Source organism: Macaca mulatta, chromosome 19, assembly GCF_049350105.2.
Source record: "Macaca mulatta isolate MMU2019108-1 chromosome 19, T2T-MMU8v2.0, whole genome shotgun sequence".
Lineage (NCBI taxonomy): Eukaryota > Metazoa > Chordata > Mammalia > Primates > Cercopithecidae > Macaca > Macaca mulatta.
This window is the reverse complement of record NC_133424.1, coordinates 7,863,900-7,882,280: the sequence shown is the minus strand read 5'-3', so window position 1 is coordinate 7,882,280 and position 18,381 is coordinate 7,863,900. Positions and strand designations below refer to the sequence as shown.

General features: G+C 42.8%; 1 protein-coding gene across 1 annotated transcript in view; it reads left to right on the top strand.

The window, feature by feature from the left end:
• Positions 1–17,910, top strand: part of LOC114674000 (putative adhesion G protein-coupled receptor E4P) — a 38,359-nt gene extending 20,449 nt beyond the window's left edge. The window contains exons 11-17 of the mRNA XM_077979692.1: positions 4,211–4,446; positions 8,216–8,282; positions 8,867–8,958; positions 12,154–12,334; positions 14,579–14,674; positions 15,932–16,653; positions 17,482–17,910. Of these exons, the coding sequence (XP_077835818.1) occupies positions 4,211–4,446; positions 8,216–8,282; positions 8,867–8,958; positions 12,154–12,334; positions 14,579–14,674; positions 15,932–16,057 (798 nt within the window). The 3' untranslated portion in view covers positions 16,058–16,653; positions 17,482–17,910. The remainder of the gene's footprint in view (positions 1–4,210; positions 4,447–8,215; positions 8,283–8,866; positions 8,959–12,153; positions 12,335–14,578; positions 14,675–15,931; positions 16,654–17,481) is intronic.
• Positions 17,911–18,381: the final 471 nt, after the last annotated feature.

Here is an 18,381-nt window from a genome sequence, read left to right as displayed (position 1 = left end):
GCCGGGCTTCCCCTTTTTAAACTTCCTCTGCAAAACAGGGGCCTAGTCGTAGGATTTTGTAAGAACTTAGCAAGATAAAACATATAAAAGATTATGAATTAATCACTCAGAGAACAGTGTTCATTTTTGTCTTTATCATGATCATGGCCATCATATGATCCTGGAAGATTTAAAGCTAGATGGTTCTCTAAGTCTTCTATTAACCCTAAAATGCTATGATCACACAGCTAGAAAGTTACAAAAGCACTCTGTTGATTTTTTAATTTTTTTTTTCCTGAGAAATAGTATAATTTTATGGTTAAGGGTAAGTACATTTTCTGGAGATAGTTTAGGTTCAAATCCAGTTTTATTTTTTTATTAGCTGTAAGATTTGGGGGCCAGATTTTAACCTTTTGGTGTTTCATTTGAAAATAGGCAGAGGTTGGGAAGACACAGTCCTCAGGCCAAATCTGGCCCGCCTTCTGTTTTTTGTAAATTAAGTTTTATTAAAACACAGCCTCATCTATTCATTTACATATTGTCTGCGGCTGCTTTTATGCTACAATGGGAGAATAGTGTAGTTGCAACAGAGATTCAACTGCACAGCTTAAAATCTGGCCCTTAAAATTTTTTTTTTTTGTCGGGCGCAGTGGCTCATGCCTGTAATCCCAGCACTTTAGGAGGCCGAGACGGGCGGATCACGAGGTCAGGATGTTGAGACCATCCTGGTTAACATGGTGAAACCCTGTCTCTACTAAAAATACAAAAAAATTAGCCAGGCATAGTGGCAGGCGCCTGTAGCCCCAGCTACTTGGGAGGCTGAGGCAGGAGAATGGCGTGAACCCGGGAGGCGGAGCTTGCAGTGAGCCGAGATCGTGCCACTGCACTCCAGCCTGGGCGAATGAGCAAAACTCCGTCTCAAAAAAAATAAAAATAAAAATAAAAAATAATTTTTTTTTGTCTCACAGTAGTGAGGTAATAATATGAGTTGAGTTAATACTTACAAAGCAATTTAGTCAGTGTTCACCCTTAGTTAAGTGCTCAGAAGGTACTAATTACTTCTCTGATAAAATTTTCAAATAATGTTTTTAAAATCTGTAAAAATAATATTGTGGTTAAGATGGAGTTGACTTAGTCATCTTGAATATATATGCTTTTATATAATGCCCTAAAATCCTACCTTTTATTTTGTTTATTTATTTATTCATTTGGTGGATATTCTTAAAATACCTACTGCGTGTCAGGCATTGTGCTGAGAAAACATTAATAATTAGGTGAACTACCTCAATTACTTTCCCCATAGAGTTCACAGCTTAGAAACATGTACTGAGTTTGGGTGTGGTGGCTCACACCTAATCCCAGCACTTTGGGAGGCCGAGGCAGGCGGATCACCTGAGTCAGGAATTTGAGACCAGCCTGGCTAACATGGTGAAACCCCACCTCTACTAAAAATACAAAATATTAGCCGGGCATGGTGGTGGGCGCCTGTAATCCCAGCTACTCCGGAGGCTGAGGCAGGAGAATGGCTTGAACCGGGGAGGTGGAGCTTGCAGTGAGCCGAGTTTGTGCCACTGCACTCCAGCCAGGGCAATAGAGCGAGACTCCATCTCAAACAAAACAAAACAAAACAAAGAAGTGGCCACAGATAAAAGTAAATGAATATGTGTGGCCATGTGCTAATAAAACTTTACTTACAAAAATAGACACTGGGCCAGAACTAGCCCAAAGCCACAGATTTCCTAACCCTGCTCAAGGCAGCAATGGAAAGGACTTCAAGCTGGGAATGACAGAAAACACTTCTCAGGTCAACAAAAGTTGAAGGTAAAAGTAACTGGAGTGAGAGGAAACTAGCAGCAGAAAGAACAGCAATAGGGCTATGAAGAGTCTGAGTGGGAGTTACTAAAAATATGGGCCAGGTGCGGTGGCTCACACCTGTAATCCCAGCACTTTGGGAGGCCGAGGTGGGTGAAGAATTAGATCAGGAGTTCAAGACCAGCCTGGCCAACACAGTGAAACCCCGTCTCTACTAAAAATACAAAAAATTAGCCAGGTGTGGTGGTGGCGGGCACGTGTACTCCCAGCTACTTGGGAGGCTGAGGCAGGAGAATTACTTGAACCCAGGAGGCGAGGGTTGCAGTGAGCAGAGAGCGCGCCACTGCACTCCAGCCTGGGTGACAGGGAGACTCCATTTCAAAAAATAAAATAAAATAAAATAAAATAAAATAATAAAAATATGAACCCTGCTAGAGGAAGTGGGCCAGATTTTAGGAATATTTGTAAGGGGAGTTGGTCAGACTTGAGGCCCAAATAGATGTGGAAGTGGTACATGTGCGAGAAAGCAGAAATAAGGATGAATTAGAGGTTTCCCATTTGGGAGGTTGGGTAGATGGATGGTGAGAAAGAGGAACAGACTTGAAGCAAGAAGTAGAATGAATTCGGTTTTAAAACTGTTAGTTAGAGGTGCTGGTCAGACACTGGAATTGAGACGTACAATAGAAAATTGGAAATAGGAATTTTGAGCCCTGGAGAGATTAGAGCATGAGAAAGGGATATTGGAGTTTTCTACACGAAGGAGACACTTCAAGCTGCAGAAATAATGATGAGAGGTATGTAAAATGGATTAAGAATAAAGCTCTGTGGAGGAGGAAGAAGGGGGTAGAGGGAGAAGGAGGAGGAAGAGGAAGGGGGGACGTTGGGACAGGAGGAGGAGGAGAACTCTGCACATAGTCTGTCCATAATCCTCTCCGAGTCCTTGAAGCCGTGGTCTCAGAATGGAGGCCACCCTGTAAGGAGGGTCTTCACAGGTACCAGGCCCTCTGCAAACACATATGAGGTAGGGACCACCAGGATGTAGGAGCCACAATCTCCACATTCCAGGTGGGGACACAGAGGCTTAGAAGTCACACCAGCCTAGTCCACCTTTTAATTGCCAATTATACTTCAAACCAGTCCTTCCTTAAACCTGAATTCTATTTTCTCTTGAAAATCCCTAGAGCAGTGGTTCTCAGCATCTTTGAGGTTGGATCCCTTTGAGAATTTTGTTGAACGCTAAAGCCCTTTTTCCCAGACAAATGGACATATACACAAAATTTTGAATAAAACTTCAGTTAATTCAGGGACAGGAAAAGCAAATTCAGGCCAGGTGCGGTGGCTCACGCCTGTAATCTAAAGATTCAGAGGAGGAAGATACACGAGATATATGAGAAGACTCAAAGATAAGTAGGTGAGAATTCCTGGATAGATGAGTGTCCAGGACATTGAAGGACAGGAAGTGCCAACTAGGTTGATCAGCTTCTGCTGAAAGGCAGATGGACGGGCGCGGTGGCTCATGCCTGTAATCCCAGCACTTTGAGAGGCCAAGGCGGGTGGATCACGAGGTCAGGAGTTCCAGACCAGCCTGGCCAACATGGTGAAACTCCGTCTTTACTAAAAATACAAAAATTAGCAGAGTGCGGTGGCACATACCTGTAATCCCAGCTACTCAGGAGACTGAGGCAGGAGAATTGCTGGAACCTGGGAGGCAGAGGTTGCAGTGAGCCGAGATCGTGCCACCACCCTCTAGCCTGGGCGACAGAGCAAGACTCCATCTCAAAAACAAACAAACAAACAAACAAACCCAGAAATGCCAAGTAGAGAGACTGCTGGATTTGGTAGTTAGGAGGTTATGTTAGTCAGGGTTTCTGGAGACACAGAAATAGTAGGATGTGTGTATATTACTTGATTGGATTTAACTGCTTCGTATTTTTAGTAGAGATGAGGTTTCACCATGTTGGCCAGGCTGGTCTCAAACTCCTGACCTCAGGTGATCCACCCACCTCGGCCTCCCAAAATGCTGGGGATTACAGGTGTGAGCCACCGCACCTAGCCAATAGATGTGTTTTTAAGAGTTTCCACTATGGACATTTGGAGCTCAGTTCCACCGAGGATCCCCAGGGGGCAGTGTAGAGAACATGTCTTAGATATTAGTGGATTCTACCAATTTTTGTTTATTATACATTTGGGGGCTGTTCCCACGACATGTATTCCTTGGGTTTCTACCCTGCTCTATGCATGATGTAAACAGACTTCAATAAGTAGCAGAAGTCCTCAGAAAATGTTTAGCACCCAGGCAAAATGTTATAGATGCTCAAATAGAAATTCCAGGCAGCATCCAGGAAATGCTACGTGCTGAGCATATAATCAGGTACAGACCACATCTGCTGTACACCCCTGACTCTTCTGTTCCCTTCAGGTGCTGTGCTCCATCATCGCAGGGCTGCTGCACTTCCTCTACCTGGCTTGCTTCACCTGGATGCTCCTGGAAGGGCTACACCTCTTCCTCACCGTCAGGAACCTCAGGGTGGCCAACTACACCAGCATGGGCGGATTCAAGAAGAGGTTCATGTACCCTGTAGGCTACGGGATCCCAGCTGTGATTATTGCTGTGTCTGCAATAGTTGGACCCCAGAATTATGGAACATTTACTCAGTAAGCATAATGCGTGTCTTTATGATGGTGGTAGCAATGGCCATGGCTCCTGCGTGACTTAAAATCAAAATGTTTTCTTAGTCCATCTTTTCTTTTTTTTTTTTTTTTTTGAGATGGAGTTTTGCTCTGGTTGCCCAGGCTGGAGTGCAATGGTGAGGTCTTGGCTCACTGCAACCTCCATCTCCTGGATTCAAGTTATTCTCCTGCCTCAGCTTCCCAAGTAGCTGGGACTACAGGCGCCTGCCACCATGCCCAGCTTATTTTTGTATTTTTAGTGGAGACGAGGTTTCACCATGTTGACTAGGCTGGTCTCGAACTCCTGACCTCAGGTGATCCACATACCTCAGCCTCCCAAGGTGCTGGGATTATAGGCATGAACCTTCGCACTCAGCCCTTAGTCCATCTTTTAATTGCCAATTATACTTCAAACCAGTCCTTTCTTAAGCCTGTTTTCTCTTGAAAATCCCTAGAGCAGTGGTTCTCAGCATCTTTGAGGTTGGATCCTTTTGAGAATTTTGTTGAAAGTCAAAGCCCCTTTCCTCAGACAAATGTACATATAAACAAAATTTTGAATACAACTTCAGTTAATTCTGAGACAGGAATGGCAGATTCCGGCCAGGCACAGTGACTCACACCTGTAATCCCAGCACTTTGGGAGGCCGAGGTGGGCGGATCACCTGAGGTCAGGAGTTCAAGACCAGCCTGGCCAACATGGTGAAACCGCGACTCTACTAAAAATACAAAAAATTAGCTGGGCGTGGTGGTGGATGCCTGTAATCCCAGCTACTCAGGAGGCTAAGGCAGGAGAATCGCTTGAACCCAGGAGGCGGAGGTTGCAGTGAGCCGACATTGCACCATGGCACTCCAGCCTGGACAACAAGAGCAAAACTTGGTGTCAAAAGGAAAAAAAAAAAAAGCAAAATCAGAGCCCCACATTAAGCACCCATGAGCTACATGTTCTCCTGGATTCTGAAAGAGTAGGTGGAATGGGCTGAGATGAATCTCCAAGATGTCAAGAATAACACCAATATTAAAAGTATCAAAGCCCTGTGGTGCATCAAAAATGGTGCTTCCTCTCTGCAGCAGCTCATGCCATTCTCACCATGACCCTATGATGTCAGCAGTTTATTTTCTTACTCACGGGACACCTGGGCTTGAGTGCATTTCATAAACTTTTCCAAGGTCAGAGCTGCAAGGTGAGTAAGTCAGAATTTTCAAGGCAATACTCTGAATAGCCGTGTTTTATTGCTTCACTAAAGAAGCTTGCAAAACTCAACACACAACCGTTACTTGAAGTAGTTAATACTTTGTTAATGGTGCTTGGGTTAGGAAGTAGGTTGTGCATACACTAAAACATCATGTATGTTGTTTTTTCATGTATGTTGTCCCCCTGTTTTTTGTTTTTTGTTATTTGTTTTTTTTGCAATGGAGTCTTGCTCACCTGTGCAGTGGCGTGATCTCGGCTCACTGCAGCCACTATCTCCCGGGTTCAAAGAATTCTCCTGTCTCAGCCTCCTGACTAGCTGGGATTACAGGCACCCGCTATCATGCCCGGCTAATTTTTGTATTTTTTAGTGGAGACGGGGTTTCACCATGTTGGCCAGGCTGGTCTTGAACTCCAGACCTCAGGTGATCTGCCTGCCTCGGCCTCCCAATGTTGTCCCTCTTAAAGTCAAAGAGATGCTTTGTTTTCAGCTTGAACTCTATATCCTGCCAGAATGGTGGAGATAGGATGGTGGAGGAGTTGACCAACATTTTCTTTTCTTTACGATTTTAGGTACTTCCTTCTGATTTTTTTCTATTATGGGAGATGGAAATTTGGTGTGTGTGTTCTTTTAAAATGATACTTTAAGTTCTAGGGTACATGTGCATAATGTGCAGGTTTGTTACATATGTATACATGTGCCATGTTGGTGTGTTGCACCCATTAACTTGTTAATTACATTAGGTATATCTCCTAATGCTATCCCTTCCCCGTTCCCCCTCCCCACAATAGGCCCTGGTGTGTGATGTTCCCCACCCTATGTCCAAGTGTTCTCATTGTTCAATTCCCACCTATGAGTGAGAACATGCGGTGTTTGGTTTTCTGTCCTTGCAATAGTTTGCTCAGAATGATGGTTTCCAGCTTCATCCATGTCCTTACAAAGGACATTAACTCATTCTTTTTTACGGCTGCATAGTATTCCATGGTGTATATGTGCCACATTTCCTTAATCCAGTCTATCACTGATGGACATTTGGGTTGCCATTGTGGAAGACAGTGTGGTGATTCCTCAAGGATCTAGAACTAGAAATACCATTTGACCCAGCCATCCCATTACTGGTTATACACCCAAAGGATTATAAATCATGCTGCTATAAAAACACATGCACACGTATGTTTATTGCGGCACTACTCACTATAGCAAAGACTTGGAACCAACATTTTCAATGAAAGTCCAGATAGTAAATATGTTTGACTTTGCTGGCCACAGGGTCTCTGAGGTGACTACTCAATGTTGCCCATGTAGTGTGAAAGCAGCATGGACAATACATAGCTGAATGAGTATGATTGTCTTTCAGTAAAACTTATGAAAGCAAGTAGTGGGCTGGATCTGATCCATGGGCCGTAGTTGGCGACCCTTCGGATAGAACTTAAATTTGGAAGCTTTTCTGCCTACTGAATGTTGGAGATTCAGGCTCTCAGCTTCCATTTTAAAATAAGGTATGCCACTTTGGGAGGCCGAGACGGGCGGATCACGAGGTCAGGAGATCGAGACCATCCTGGCTAATATGGTGAAACTCCGTCTCTATTAAAAAATACAAAAAACTAGCCGGGCGACATGGCGGGCGCCTGTAGTCCCAGCTACTCGGGAGGCTGAGGCAGGAGAACGGCGGGAACCTGGGAGGTGGAGCTTGCAGTGAGCCAAGATCGCGCCACTGCACTCCAGCCTGGGCGACAGAGCGAGACTCCGTCTCAAAAAAAAAAAAAAAAAAAAAAAGGTATGCTACCTTTGCCATCATAAGCCAAGAAAGAACACACATTATTTGGACAACAGAGTACCTGATGCATGGAATATGCTTAATTTGAGTTAGTTTTTATAGCTGTAGTTAAGTTATTGTTTTTACTCTCTCATTATAGCAATCATTATCAACTTGCGAACTACATTTATTACCATTAACTCATTGCTAGGAACTGTAGTCAAAAACTTTAAGCACATTATCTTCTTTAATCTTTCCTACAAGTTCTATATGAAGGCAGTGACAAAATTCTGATAAAAAAAATCAAAGGATATCCAAATAGAGAGATATTCTATGTTCATGGATAAGAAGACTCAACGTTGTCAAGATGGCAGTTCTTCCCAACTTGATCTATAGATCCAACACATTCCAAATCAAAATCCCAGAAAATTATTTTGTGGATATTGACAAATTGATTCTGAAGTTTAGATAAAGGAGGCAAAAAACCTAGAATGGCCGACACTGTTTAGAAGGAGAACAACGAAGACAGAGAACTGACATTCCCTGACTTCAAGCCTCAGTAGAGAGCTACAGTCATCATTTAATCTTTCCAGTACTTTGATCAGCTCTATTATACACTTGAAAAAACTCAGCCTCAGAGCATGCATCTGTGTCAAATGAGAACTCACATCTGACTCCATCTAAAATTCAGGATTCTGAGTGAAGCAACTCCTGGCCCTGTTCAGATCTTGCACCAGGAGCCTGCATTCAAGGTTTCTGCCTTCTCCCAGGGAAGAGACAGCTAATGCTTCTCTCTCTTTCTCAACAGCTGTTGGCTCAAGCCTGATAAAGGATTCATCTGGAGCTTCACGGGGCCAGTGGCAGTCATTATCTTGGTAAGTGATAATTATTTATGGGTGTGCCCGCCTTGGGTTGACCAAGCATATAAAATGTTTTTCTTATCTAAGGGGAAATGAGATGAAGATAAGAAATACAGCCTAATGTGATCAATCCCTCTTCCCGAAAGTACTGTCTTCACTTTTCTTTCCTTGGATTCCCCCTGGCTCGCCTGTTGTTTGATGTAATAATATCATCTCTCCTGGGACTTCTTTTTCAAAATGCTGTTATTCATTCATTCAACAAATATTTAATGGTTGGCCTCTCTACACAGGGCGACATGGTTTCCTGTTTGCCAGGAACTTTCTGATGACACCTGTTCCCTGGTAGAGACATTAATAGCACCCTTCTACTTTCAAAGTGTCCTGGTTTGAATGATAAATTGTATCGTCACCGAATCAAGCACCAAATGCTACAGGGTATATGCTGTGTGTTGCACGTAATAGACCAGAACATATGTGTGTACCATCTTTATAAAACCTGTGTCTTTTGGGAAAAGATTCTTAGGTCCCCCTGAAATTAGACTGTATAAAATGGCTCCAAAAGAAAATTCCAAATCACTTTTTTCATGCGGTTCCCACAGATAAACCTGGTGTTCTACTTCCGAATTCTGTGGATTTTGAGAAGCAAACTTTCCTCCCTCAATAAAGAAGTTTCCACCATTCAGGATACCAGGTAAGAGAGCATCAGAATCAGTGGTACCCACACGTTATTCCTACATGATCACTCTTTTGGGAAAGAAAGAACCCACGCAGAAATATGATATAAATTACTCTGGTATATGACAAAGGGTATGTGAAGGACAATTTACAGAAGAAATAGAAACTCTGATTTTCAGGTAACTTCATTTCCTTATTCAATAAATATTCATGCTGAGTGCGGTGACTCACACTTGTAATCCCAGCACTTAAGGAGGCTGAGGTGACAGGACTCTTTGAGTCTAGCTGCTCAAGACCAGCCGGGCAACATATTGAGACCCCTGTCTCTACAACAAAGTTACAAAATTGGCTGTGCATAGTGGCGTGTGTCTGCAGTCCCAGCTATTTGGGAGGCTGCAAAAGGAGAATCACTTGAGCCGGGGAGGTTGAGGCTGCAGTGAGCTATGATCACGTCACTGTACTCCATCCTGGGCAACAGAGCAAGACTGTCTCAAAAAAAAAAAAAAAAAAAAGAAAGAAAAAGAAAAAGAAACATTCATCAAGTGCCTCCTTTGTATAACATACTCTTCCAAGAGTATCAACATCCTCCTCCCACTCCACCAAGAGCCCATATACCTCTGGACTCTGTTTTCTTTCTTTCTTTCTCTCTCTCTCTTTCTTTCTTTCTTCTTTTTTCTTTTTTTTTGAGACTGAGTGTCACTCTGTCACCTAGGCTGGAGTCCAGTGTCACAATCTTGGCTCACTGCAACATCCATCTCCCGGGTTCAAGCAATTCTCCTGGGTTCAAGCAATTCTCCTGTCTCAGCCTCCTGAGTAGCTGGGACTACAGGTGCACGCCACCACGCCCAGCTAATTTTTGTATTTTTAGTAGAGATGGGGTTTTACCATGTTGGTCAGGCTGGTCTCGAACTCCTGACCTCAGACGATCCACCCGCCTCAGCCTCCCAAAGTGCTGAGATTACAGGCATGAGCCACCGCACCTGACCTGGACTCCATTTTCTTTGGTTGTAGAAACTCTATTCTCATGGGTACCAATCTACGCTATTAAAAATAATGATGACAAAAACTAATGTTCAATAGAATCTTGGTAGATGCTGGACATTTATCAATATTATTTCATGGCATGCTTATACTTTCAACCCATGGGGTGAATGCTACTAATACCCTCATTGATAATATGAGCCTACAGCTCACCTTACCCAAGGGTGGGTAAGGATCTTGCATTGCTGAGTCATGTGTATGAAAATTAAAAGGACTATCTGTCTAATTTCAAGCCCTGTCTCTAGTCTCCTCTCCTTACCAAACCAGTCTGACATTTCGTAGCCTTGGTTTCCTCAATTATTGAGGGTCAAAGTGCCACCCTTCTTGGTGGTTCCCCATCCCCCTATTTCTCAATTCCTTACCCTCTAAGGGCTCACTTCTTCCTTAGAACTGCAAGCAGCAAGCTCCATGTCTGACCTCATCCCCAGCACCATGCCCTGTTGCCAACCTCTTCCTCTTGCTGGTGAATAGACAGTTATCCTGTTGTGATACACTAGGTTAATGTCATACTTTGGGGTAGAGATTAACTATCTCGTCTATTTCCTAAGTAATAAATCCGAGGTTAACACTGACATGGTGGAAACATCGTGCTCTTTCAATAGGAAGGACTTGGATTCTAGAAATTTCAAACATCATGGCAGGAAGGCTGGATAAGAAGAGTTGAGAGACTTGTTCCAGATCTGTTAGAAGCCCCCATCCACTTGAGTCCCTTTGCCTCCTAAGCTCCAGAATTAACCATAGCGCTATCAAATCCCATAACTGGCTGGGCACAGTGGTTCACGCCTGTAATCTCAGCACTTTGGGAAGCTGAGGCAGGTGGACCATAAGGTCAAGAGATCGAGACCATCGTGGCCAACATGGCAAAACCCCATCTTTACTAAAAATACAAAAATTAGCTGGGCGTGGTGGCGGGCACCTGTAGTCCCAGCTACTCAGGAGGCTGAGGCAGGAGAATCGCTTGAACCTGGGAGGTGGAGGTTGCAGTGAGCCAAGATTGCACCACTGCTCTCCAGCTTGGGCAACAGAGTTGCTTGGGCAACTCCATCTCAAAAAGAAATAAAAATCGCGTATTTATGACTCCCTTTGCCTGCACCTTGGCTCTGTCCTCTTCTCCCTGCAGACTGACTTCCCACAGCTGATGAACAGGGCAGAGCCACCCCAAAGGGATCTCACAGGTTCATTCTCCAAGCCTCTTACTTCAAATGCTTAAGACAGAAAATCTGGTTGGCTGGGGGGAAAATGGATTGATTGGCTCCTTATAGGTCAGGTGTCTACTCTGGGGCAACTGGCTATGGTCAGTGGGGATGAAGCCATATGGCACCCTTTAGGTCAAAGAGAAAGTTGTCATGGGAGAATCCTGATATACCAGTGATTATGCTGTCTCCTAAATGTAGACATAGGTAGGTTTTCTGTCATTTCTATAAGTATATATCTTTCTGTAAGCATAAATGGAAGGAGGACTGGATATAAGAAAAATTACCAAGCTAGATTGCAGTTGTGGAAAACCTAGGAACCAAATCAGGAGCAGGAAGGACTGATTAACAAGTTTATCACAAACCATAATATGTATTGAGTATTTACTTTGTGCTAGGCATTGTTCTAAGGACTGGAGATAAAGCAGTGAGTAAAACAGACCAAAATCCCTGCCCTCATGGAGTTTATATTCCCAGGGGGTAACGCAAAAAGTAAAAAGTGAAGTCTCATACACACACACACACACACACTCACACACACACTCATTAGCTCTCCCAGCCAGTTGCCATCAACAATCCCACTCCATCATATGAAACACAATATTTTTTGTGTGAAGAAACCCAACATTATCTTATGTTCTAAAGTCAGGAATTCATCATTATTCAAATTTTTAAATACAGATTTCTAGAAGGCATTTTCCCATAAATCTTCCAAAAAGTCTAGGCAGAAGACATGCAGATAAATCAAATTATTTTCAATGGTGGGGAAAAAGCACTATTCTCAGTGATTTGCCATGATTGAAACCATGGGTTCCACTTCATCCTCAAGCTGTGTGACCTTGTTGTATATGTCACTTAACTGCATGAAGCTGTTGTGAGGTTTAAATAAGGGAAAGCAATTAGTTAGCACTAACGTTAACTACACTTGTGGTGAATACCTGGTAAACCGTAGTTATTATTACTTTTATTCCCTGCAGAGTCATGACATTTAAAGCCATTGCTCAGCTATTTATCCTGGGCTGTTCTTGGGGCCTTGGTCTTTTTATGGTTGAAGAAGTAGGGAAGACGATTGGATCAATCTTTGCATACTCATTCACCATCATCAACACTCTTCAGGGAGCATTGCTGTTTGTGGTACACTGCCTCCTTAATCGCCAGGTAAGGCTACTTATTTTGTCTGTCATCAGCCTAGTCCCAAAGTCTAATTGAATGATTGTTCACATTCTCACTCTTCTCTGACCTTTTATAATTGTATTTTGGGGTTGTCTTGATTTGAGGATGAGGGTTTAGGTGTTGCTGCGGTATGCTATATCCTGTGGGTTTCATCTGTTTAGCATCGTATCTCTGAGGAGCATGGATCAGTCAGGATAAGATGGACTATGCTGCAATAACAAATAGCCCCTTGCCTCCCACACTCAGTCTTAGCAACTTACAACAATAAATGTCTATTTCTTGCTTGTGCTACATAAGTACATCATCTTTCCTCTGGGGTGCAGGCTGAAGGTGTGACCTCTTTAGAACATTGATGGTTTCATGGCACAGGAAAAGGAGATTGTGGGAAAGCACAGCTTAGCTCTCTTAAAGCTTCTACCTAGTAGTGATGCACCTCTGTTCTGCTCTCGTTTAATTGGCCAAAGCGAGTCACATGGCCATACCTCAGTTCACCAAGAAGGGGATGAATAATCCTCCTGTAGTGAGGGGCACTATAGGAAGTGATGCTGAAATATGTGGTACAATCTACCATAAACTCAAAGAGAATTCAAGTCTAATCCCAGTTCCTCCATTGAGTAGGTGGCTGTGTGACTCTGGATAAACTTCCTATCCTTTCTGAGCATCATCTGTAGTTTTCTCATCTGCAAATGTGGTGATGCCTTCATTACAGGGTTGAATATTTAAATGAATCAGTGCAATCTCCTAGCATAGTCCTTAGTACACATTAGGATCTCAGTGAGTGTTGTTATTTCAATTTTACTCTCCATAGAAAATTAGGACCAGTTCTCCTGGCATTTTCCCTTTGCTGTTGAATAAAATTACAAGCAGTTAAGACGCTAGTGGCAAAATGCTATCTTAACATGTCATTAATTTCTCTTCAATCTTTTAGTGCCTTAATGTTTGATACTTCTCACTCACAGAAGAAGTAAAATCAGTTTTAGCATGTCAAGGAGGTTAGAGGAAGGCAATTCTTGGAATCATGGAGGATGGGTGAGTGTAATGGCTAGCGTCAGGGCTCTGAATAATGATGACAAGGTTTTGAGTCCTGGCTGTGTGACCTTGGGCATGTCAATTTACCTGCAAGAGTCTCAACTTCTTCATCTTTAATTGTGGGTAGGAGAAATGTCTTTTTCACTCCATTTATGTAAGAATTAAATGATATATTGCATATACAGTGTATTGAATATAGCTAGTGTTCAACAAATGGTGACCTTCACCATCATATAATCACCAACACTCCCACCATTATCATCTAACCATCATCACAATAGTCACTTTTATTATTACCACCATTATCATCTTTATCATAATCACCTTCACCATCACCACCTTCATTACCTTTATCACACCTTCATCATCTTTACTATTATCACCATCACCATCATCACCATTACCATAACCTTTAATATCACCCTTATCATCACTAGCATCACCACCACCTTTATCATCACTTTCACCATCATCACCTTCATCACCATCTTCATGATCATCACCATCACCATCATCACCATTACCATCACCTTCATCATCACCTTCACATTACTTTCATCAACATCACTATCACCACCGTCACCATGACCTTCATCATCACCTTCACTACCATCGCCTTCATCATCACCATCATCACCTTCATCATGATCATTTTCATCATCATCACCATCATCACCGTTACTTTTACCATTGTCCGTTCCATTATCATCAACTTCATCATCATCACCTTCACCATCATCAATATCACCTTCATTATCATCATCTTCATTATCATCACCCTCACCCTCATCACCATTACCATCACTTTCACCATCACCTTCACCATCACCAATTTCATTACCTTTATCACCTTCATCATCATCACCTTCATCACCATCATCACCATTACCATCACCTTCATCATCATCACCATCATCTTAATTACCTTCATTACCGCCACCACCATCAACAGTCACCTTCATCACCATCATCATCATCATCTATTGAGTCCTATAGTGTCTGATATTTAATACACACCTTTTTTACAACTGAGAAGTTTGAGTTTAAATAAAATGAATCAACATAAGCATGGCCAAGATTATATGGAAAACTAGAAAGAGAGTAGGGCTTGGTGTCTTTATCTTTAACCTCGCATTTTAGGATCCTTTCTCCTAAACTGAGCCCTGGATGTAACATGGACCTCTCTACTCAAATTTCCAGGTGCGAATGGAATACAAAAAATGGTTTAGTGGGATGCGGAAAGGAGTAGAAACTGAAAGCACTGAGATGTCTCGCTCTACTACCCAAACCAAAACAGTAAGATCAGATCTTTCTGAGTTCCTTATTGGAACCCAACATCTCATGCCTCTGGAAGCTTCCTGGTTCTTTGATCTGAAAGAAAAGAGAAATTGCATTAGGTTCCTGTATTATGCAGCTGAAGTTTCTGGGTATTGAGACCAAAACCAGAACCAACCCTTCCTTCCTTCCTTCCTTCCTTCCTTCCTTCCTTCCTTCCTTCCTTCCTTCCTTCCTTCCTTCCTTCCTTCTTTTTCTTTTATTCTTGCTCTCTCTCAGTCTCTTTCTCTCCCTCACTCCTGGTTTCCCTTTCCTTCCTTACATTTTATTTCTTTCTCACTCTCTTTTTCACTATCTGTCTTTGTCGCTCCCTTCCTCCTTCTCTCTCTTTTCTGACTCTCTGATCCATTCTTTCTATCCCTCCCTCCTTCTCTTCCTCTCTCTTTTCATTTCTTCCTTCAACAAATATCCAAAGGATATTTAACATTTTAAAAAATTTATTAGCTACACTCATTTAACAAATATTTATTGTCCGGCACTGTTTAGGTGCCGGAGAACCATCAGTGGACACATTGACCGTAGTCCTTGACCTCAAAGAGTTAACATTCTAGTTGGGTGAGGGGACTGACAACAGACCTCAAAAAGTGAATTTTATGTTACAAAGTGATAAATGCTTCAGAAAAAAATAGAGCAATGGAGAGCAGCCAGGAATGACAGGGTGGGAGGATTCCAGTTTTAAATAAGGTGACTACAAGAAGTTGGCACTTGACCCAAAATTTGAAGGCTGTGTATGATAAAAACGACCTCTGGTTTGTGAAATTATCTAGATTTGGAGGACTAGGAAGAGACTTTTGGTCAGAAACCACAGATTCCTGAGTGCTGTGACTCATGAAACTGGGTTTGCCCCTAGAGGGCAGCCAAAATGCTAAGACCATGGAGCTGTTGCAAAGATATGAGCTTTATCTGGGGCAGAGAACTTCTTAGCTAGGGTAGCACCTCTCATTGTGAGGATTAAATGATGTCAAATAAGCACGTAGAAGGCTGCCTGGCACCACAGGAAGCCCCTGTAAACGTTTGTGAAAAGATAAAATAAAATAACCATTATTAGATGGTGGAGCTTTTTTGGAGGAGGGTGGGAAGTTGTAATGTCAGATATTGAGCTTTGGACCTTACAGAAATCCTAGCTTGTCATCTCCGGGCAGGTTAGAAATTTTAGTTAATTTCTAAGGTATTACATTCTATTTCACCTTTTCTCCTTATTATCTTTCCCCTAAGTAGGAAGAAGTGGGGAAGTCCTCAGAATTCATTCATAAAGGAGACACTCCATCATCATCTGCAGTTTCAAGCAAGCAACCACAGCCACAGGTTCATCTCGTCTCTGTTGATTGGCTAAAGATGAACTGACCTGGCAAATGCCATGGTAATGACCCGGAAGTTATCACTCCTTTCCGTTTGTCTACGGCGCCCCTGTGATCACACACAGATTGGACAAATGCTACTATTTCTGGCTTTGCTGAGAAAAGTCTAGGCTCACTCACCTATTTTGGCTTTTTATCTTCATAGAAAGAACAAGACATTTGGGATAATTCTTAGATCCGGAGTCCAGTAGTGTAGCACATGCAATGAAGTGTCTGAAGGATGCATTTTAAGGATGGCGGGCGGGAGAAGTGGATTTTCTTCTTGTAGTTACTGCCACCTTGCCAGAAAATCACTAACTGGAATCTGGATTCAGCTCATAGTTCCCTTTCTGGCCTCTCTGCTGTATTTTATGCTCCCAAAGATCTTACATCATCACTGCACATTCACATAATTCAGCAATTTCCAAGCGGTTCAGTATTAAAGAGGGTGTTGCATTTTGAAATACAAAAAGATATCATTTCAGCTTAGGGGTGCATTGTCATTGGACAGGCTCTTTTGTCCAAGACACTGACATTTTTCCCATTTTCTTTGCCTCAGACTTTTATTTTTGTATTTTTATTTTTTGACAGAGTTTTGTACTTGTTGCCCAGGCTAGAATGCAGTGGTGCCATCTCGGTTCACTGCAACCTCCGCTTCCTGGGTTCAAGAGATTCTCCTGCCTCAGCCTCCCGAGTAGCTGGAATTACAGGCGGCCGCCACAACACCTGGCTCATTTTTTGTATTTTTAGTAGAGACAGGGTTTCACCATTGTTGGCCAGGCTGGTCTTGAACTCCTGACCTCAGGTGATCCCCCCACCTTGGCCTCCCAAAGTGCTGGGATTACAGGCGTGAGCCACTGAGCCCGGCCTGCCTGAGACTTCTCGAATCTGCATGTACACATGGATTAAAGATCATTTTGTTTCCTTAGTGTCTTCTTGAACATGTCCCAGTACAAATGTCCAGAAACAAAAACCGTGGGGCATTCAGACTCATTTTTTCATTTTACCATTTCTAATTACTTTTGCAAAGTTACTGCGTTTTAGGTATGGTTTTCAGCGCATTAGTAAATGTGTGGATGATTGTTATGACAGAATAGCTCCAAAAAGATTTTAAATGCTAATGACTGTCAATGTTAAAATAGGCAAGAATCATCATCATTTATTTGAAGAAATTTCAAACCAGTTGCGGTGGCTCATGCCTGTAATCCCAGCACTTTGGGAGGCTGCGGTAGGAGGATTGCTTGAGGCCAGGAGTTTGAGACGCTCTGGAAAACACAGTGAGACCCCATATCTACAAACAGTTTATGAAATTAGCTAAGCATAGTGGTGCGTTCCTGTAATCCCCGCAACCAGGAGGCTGAGGCAGTAGGATTGCTTGAGCCCCAGGAATTCGAGGCTGTAGTGAGCTATGATTGCACCACTGCACTCCAGCCTGGGAGGCCGTGATACTCTGTCTTATAAAAAAAAAAAAAAAAGAAAAGAAAAGAAAAAAAGAAAATCATGTGAGGTCTTCTTTTGGGGTTGCAGAAAAAGGGTTGAGGAGTTTTCTGCTTAATTAACGCAAACGTCTCCTCCATCGATGTAAACAGCGTAGTGTACATCCACTCCACCTGCTGGCTTTGAAGTCATGTAATTCCTTTGGAAAAGAAAAAATGTAGGGATATTCACATGGTTGCAAAATGTGTGCGTGCTGCTCAACTTTTTGTTTTGCATAATTTCAAATTTACACGAATAAAGGCTGCGTAAAATGCGATCTTCCTGGGCAGCTGACAAACTCTTGTGCCGAATTCCTACTCATGTTGCTATTGCTCTCTGGTCCTTGGCGGTTGAAGAAAGACAGAATAAATAAGCCATGTATTGTAGGTGCTGCAGGTTTGAATTCAGACTCCTCTATTGGCCATTTTCCCTCCCTTCCAACTTGAAGCCTTCCTTCCTTCCTTCTCTCTCTCTCTCTCTCTCTCCTTCTTTCTTTCTTTCTTGTTTTTTTGTTTTGTTTTTGTGGAGTTTCGCTCATGTTGCCCAGGCTGGAGTGCAATGGCGCAATCTCGGCTCACCGCAACCTATGCCTCCCAGGTTCAAGCGATTCTCCTGCCTCAACCTCCCGAGTACCTTGGATTACAGGCATACACCACCATGCCCGCCCAGCTAATTTTGTATTTTTAGTAGAGATGGAGTTTTTCCATGTTGGCCAGGTTGATCTCGAACTCTTGACCTGAGGTGATCCACCTGCCTTGGCCTCTCAAGGTGCTGAGATTACAGGCGTGAGCCACCGTGCCCGGTAGGCTCCTTTCTTTTTCCTGCCTCTCCCATTCTTTTCCACTCTTTTTAAGA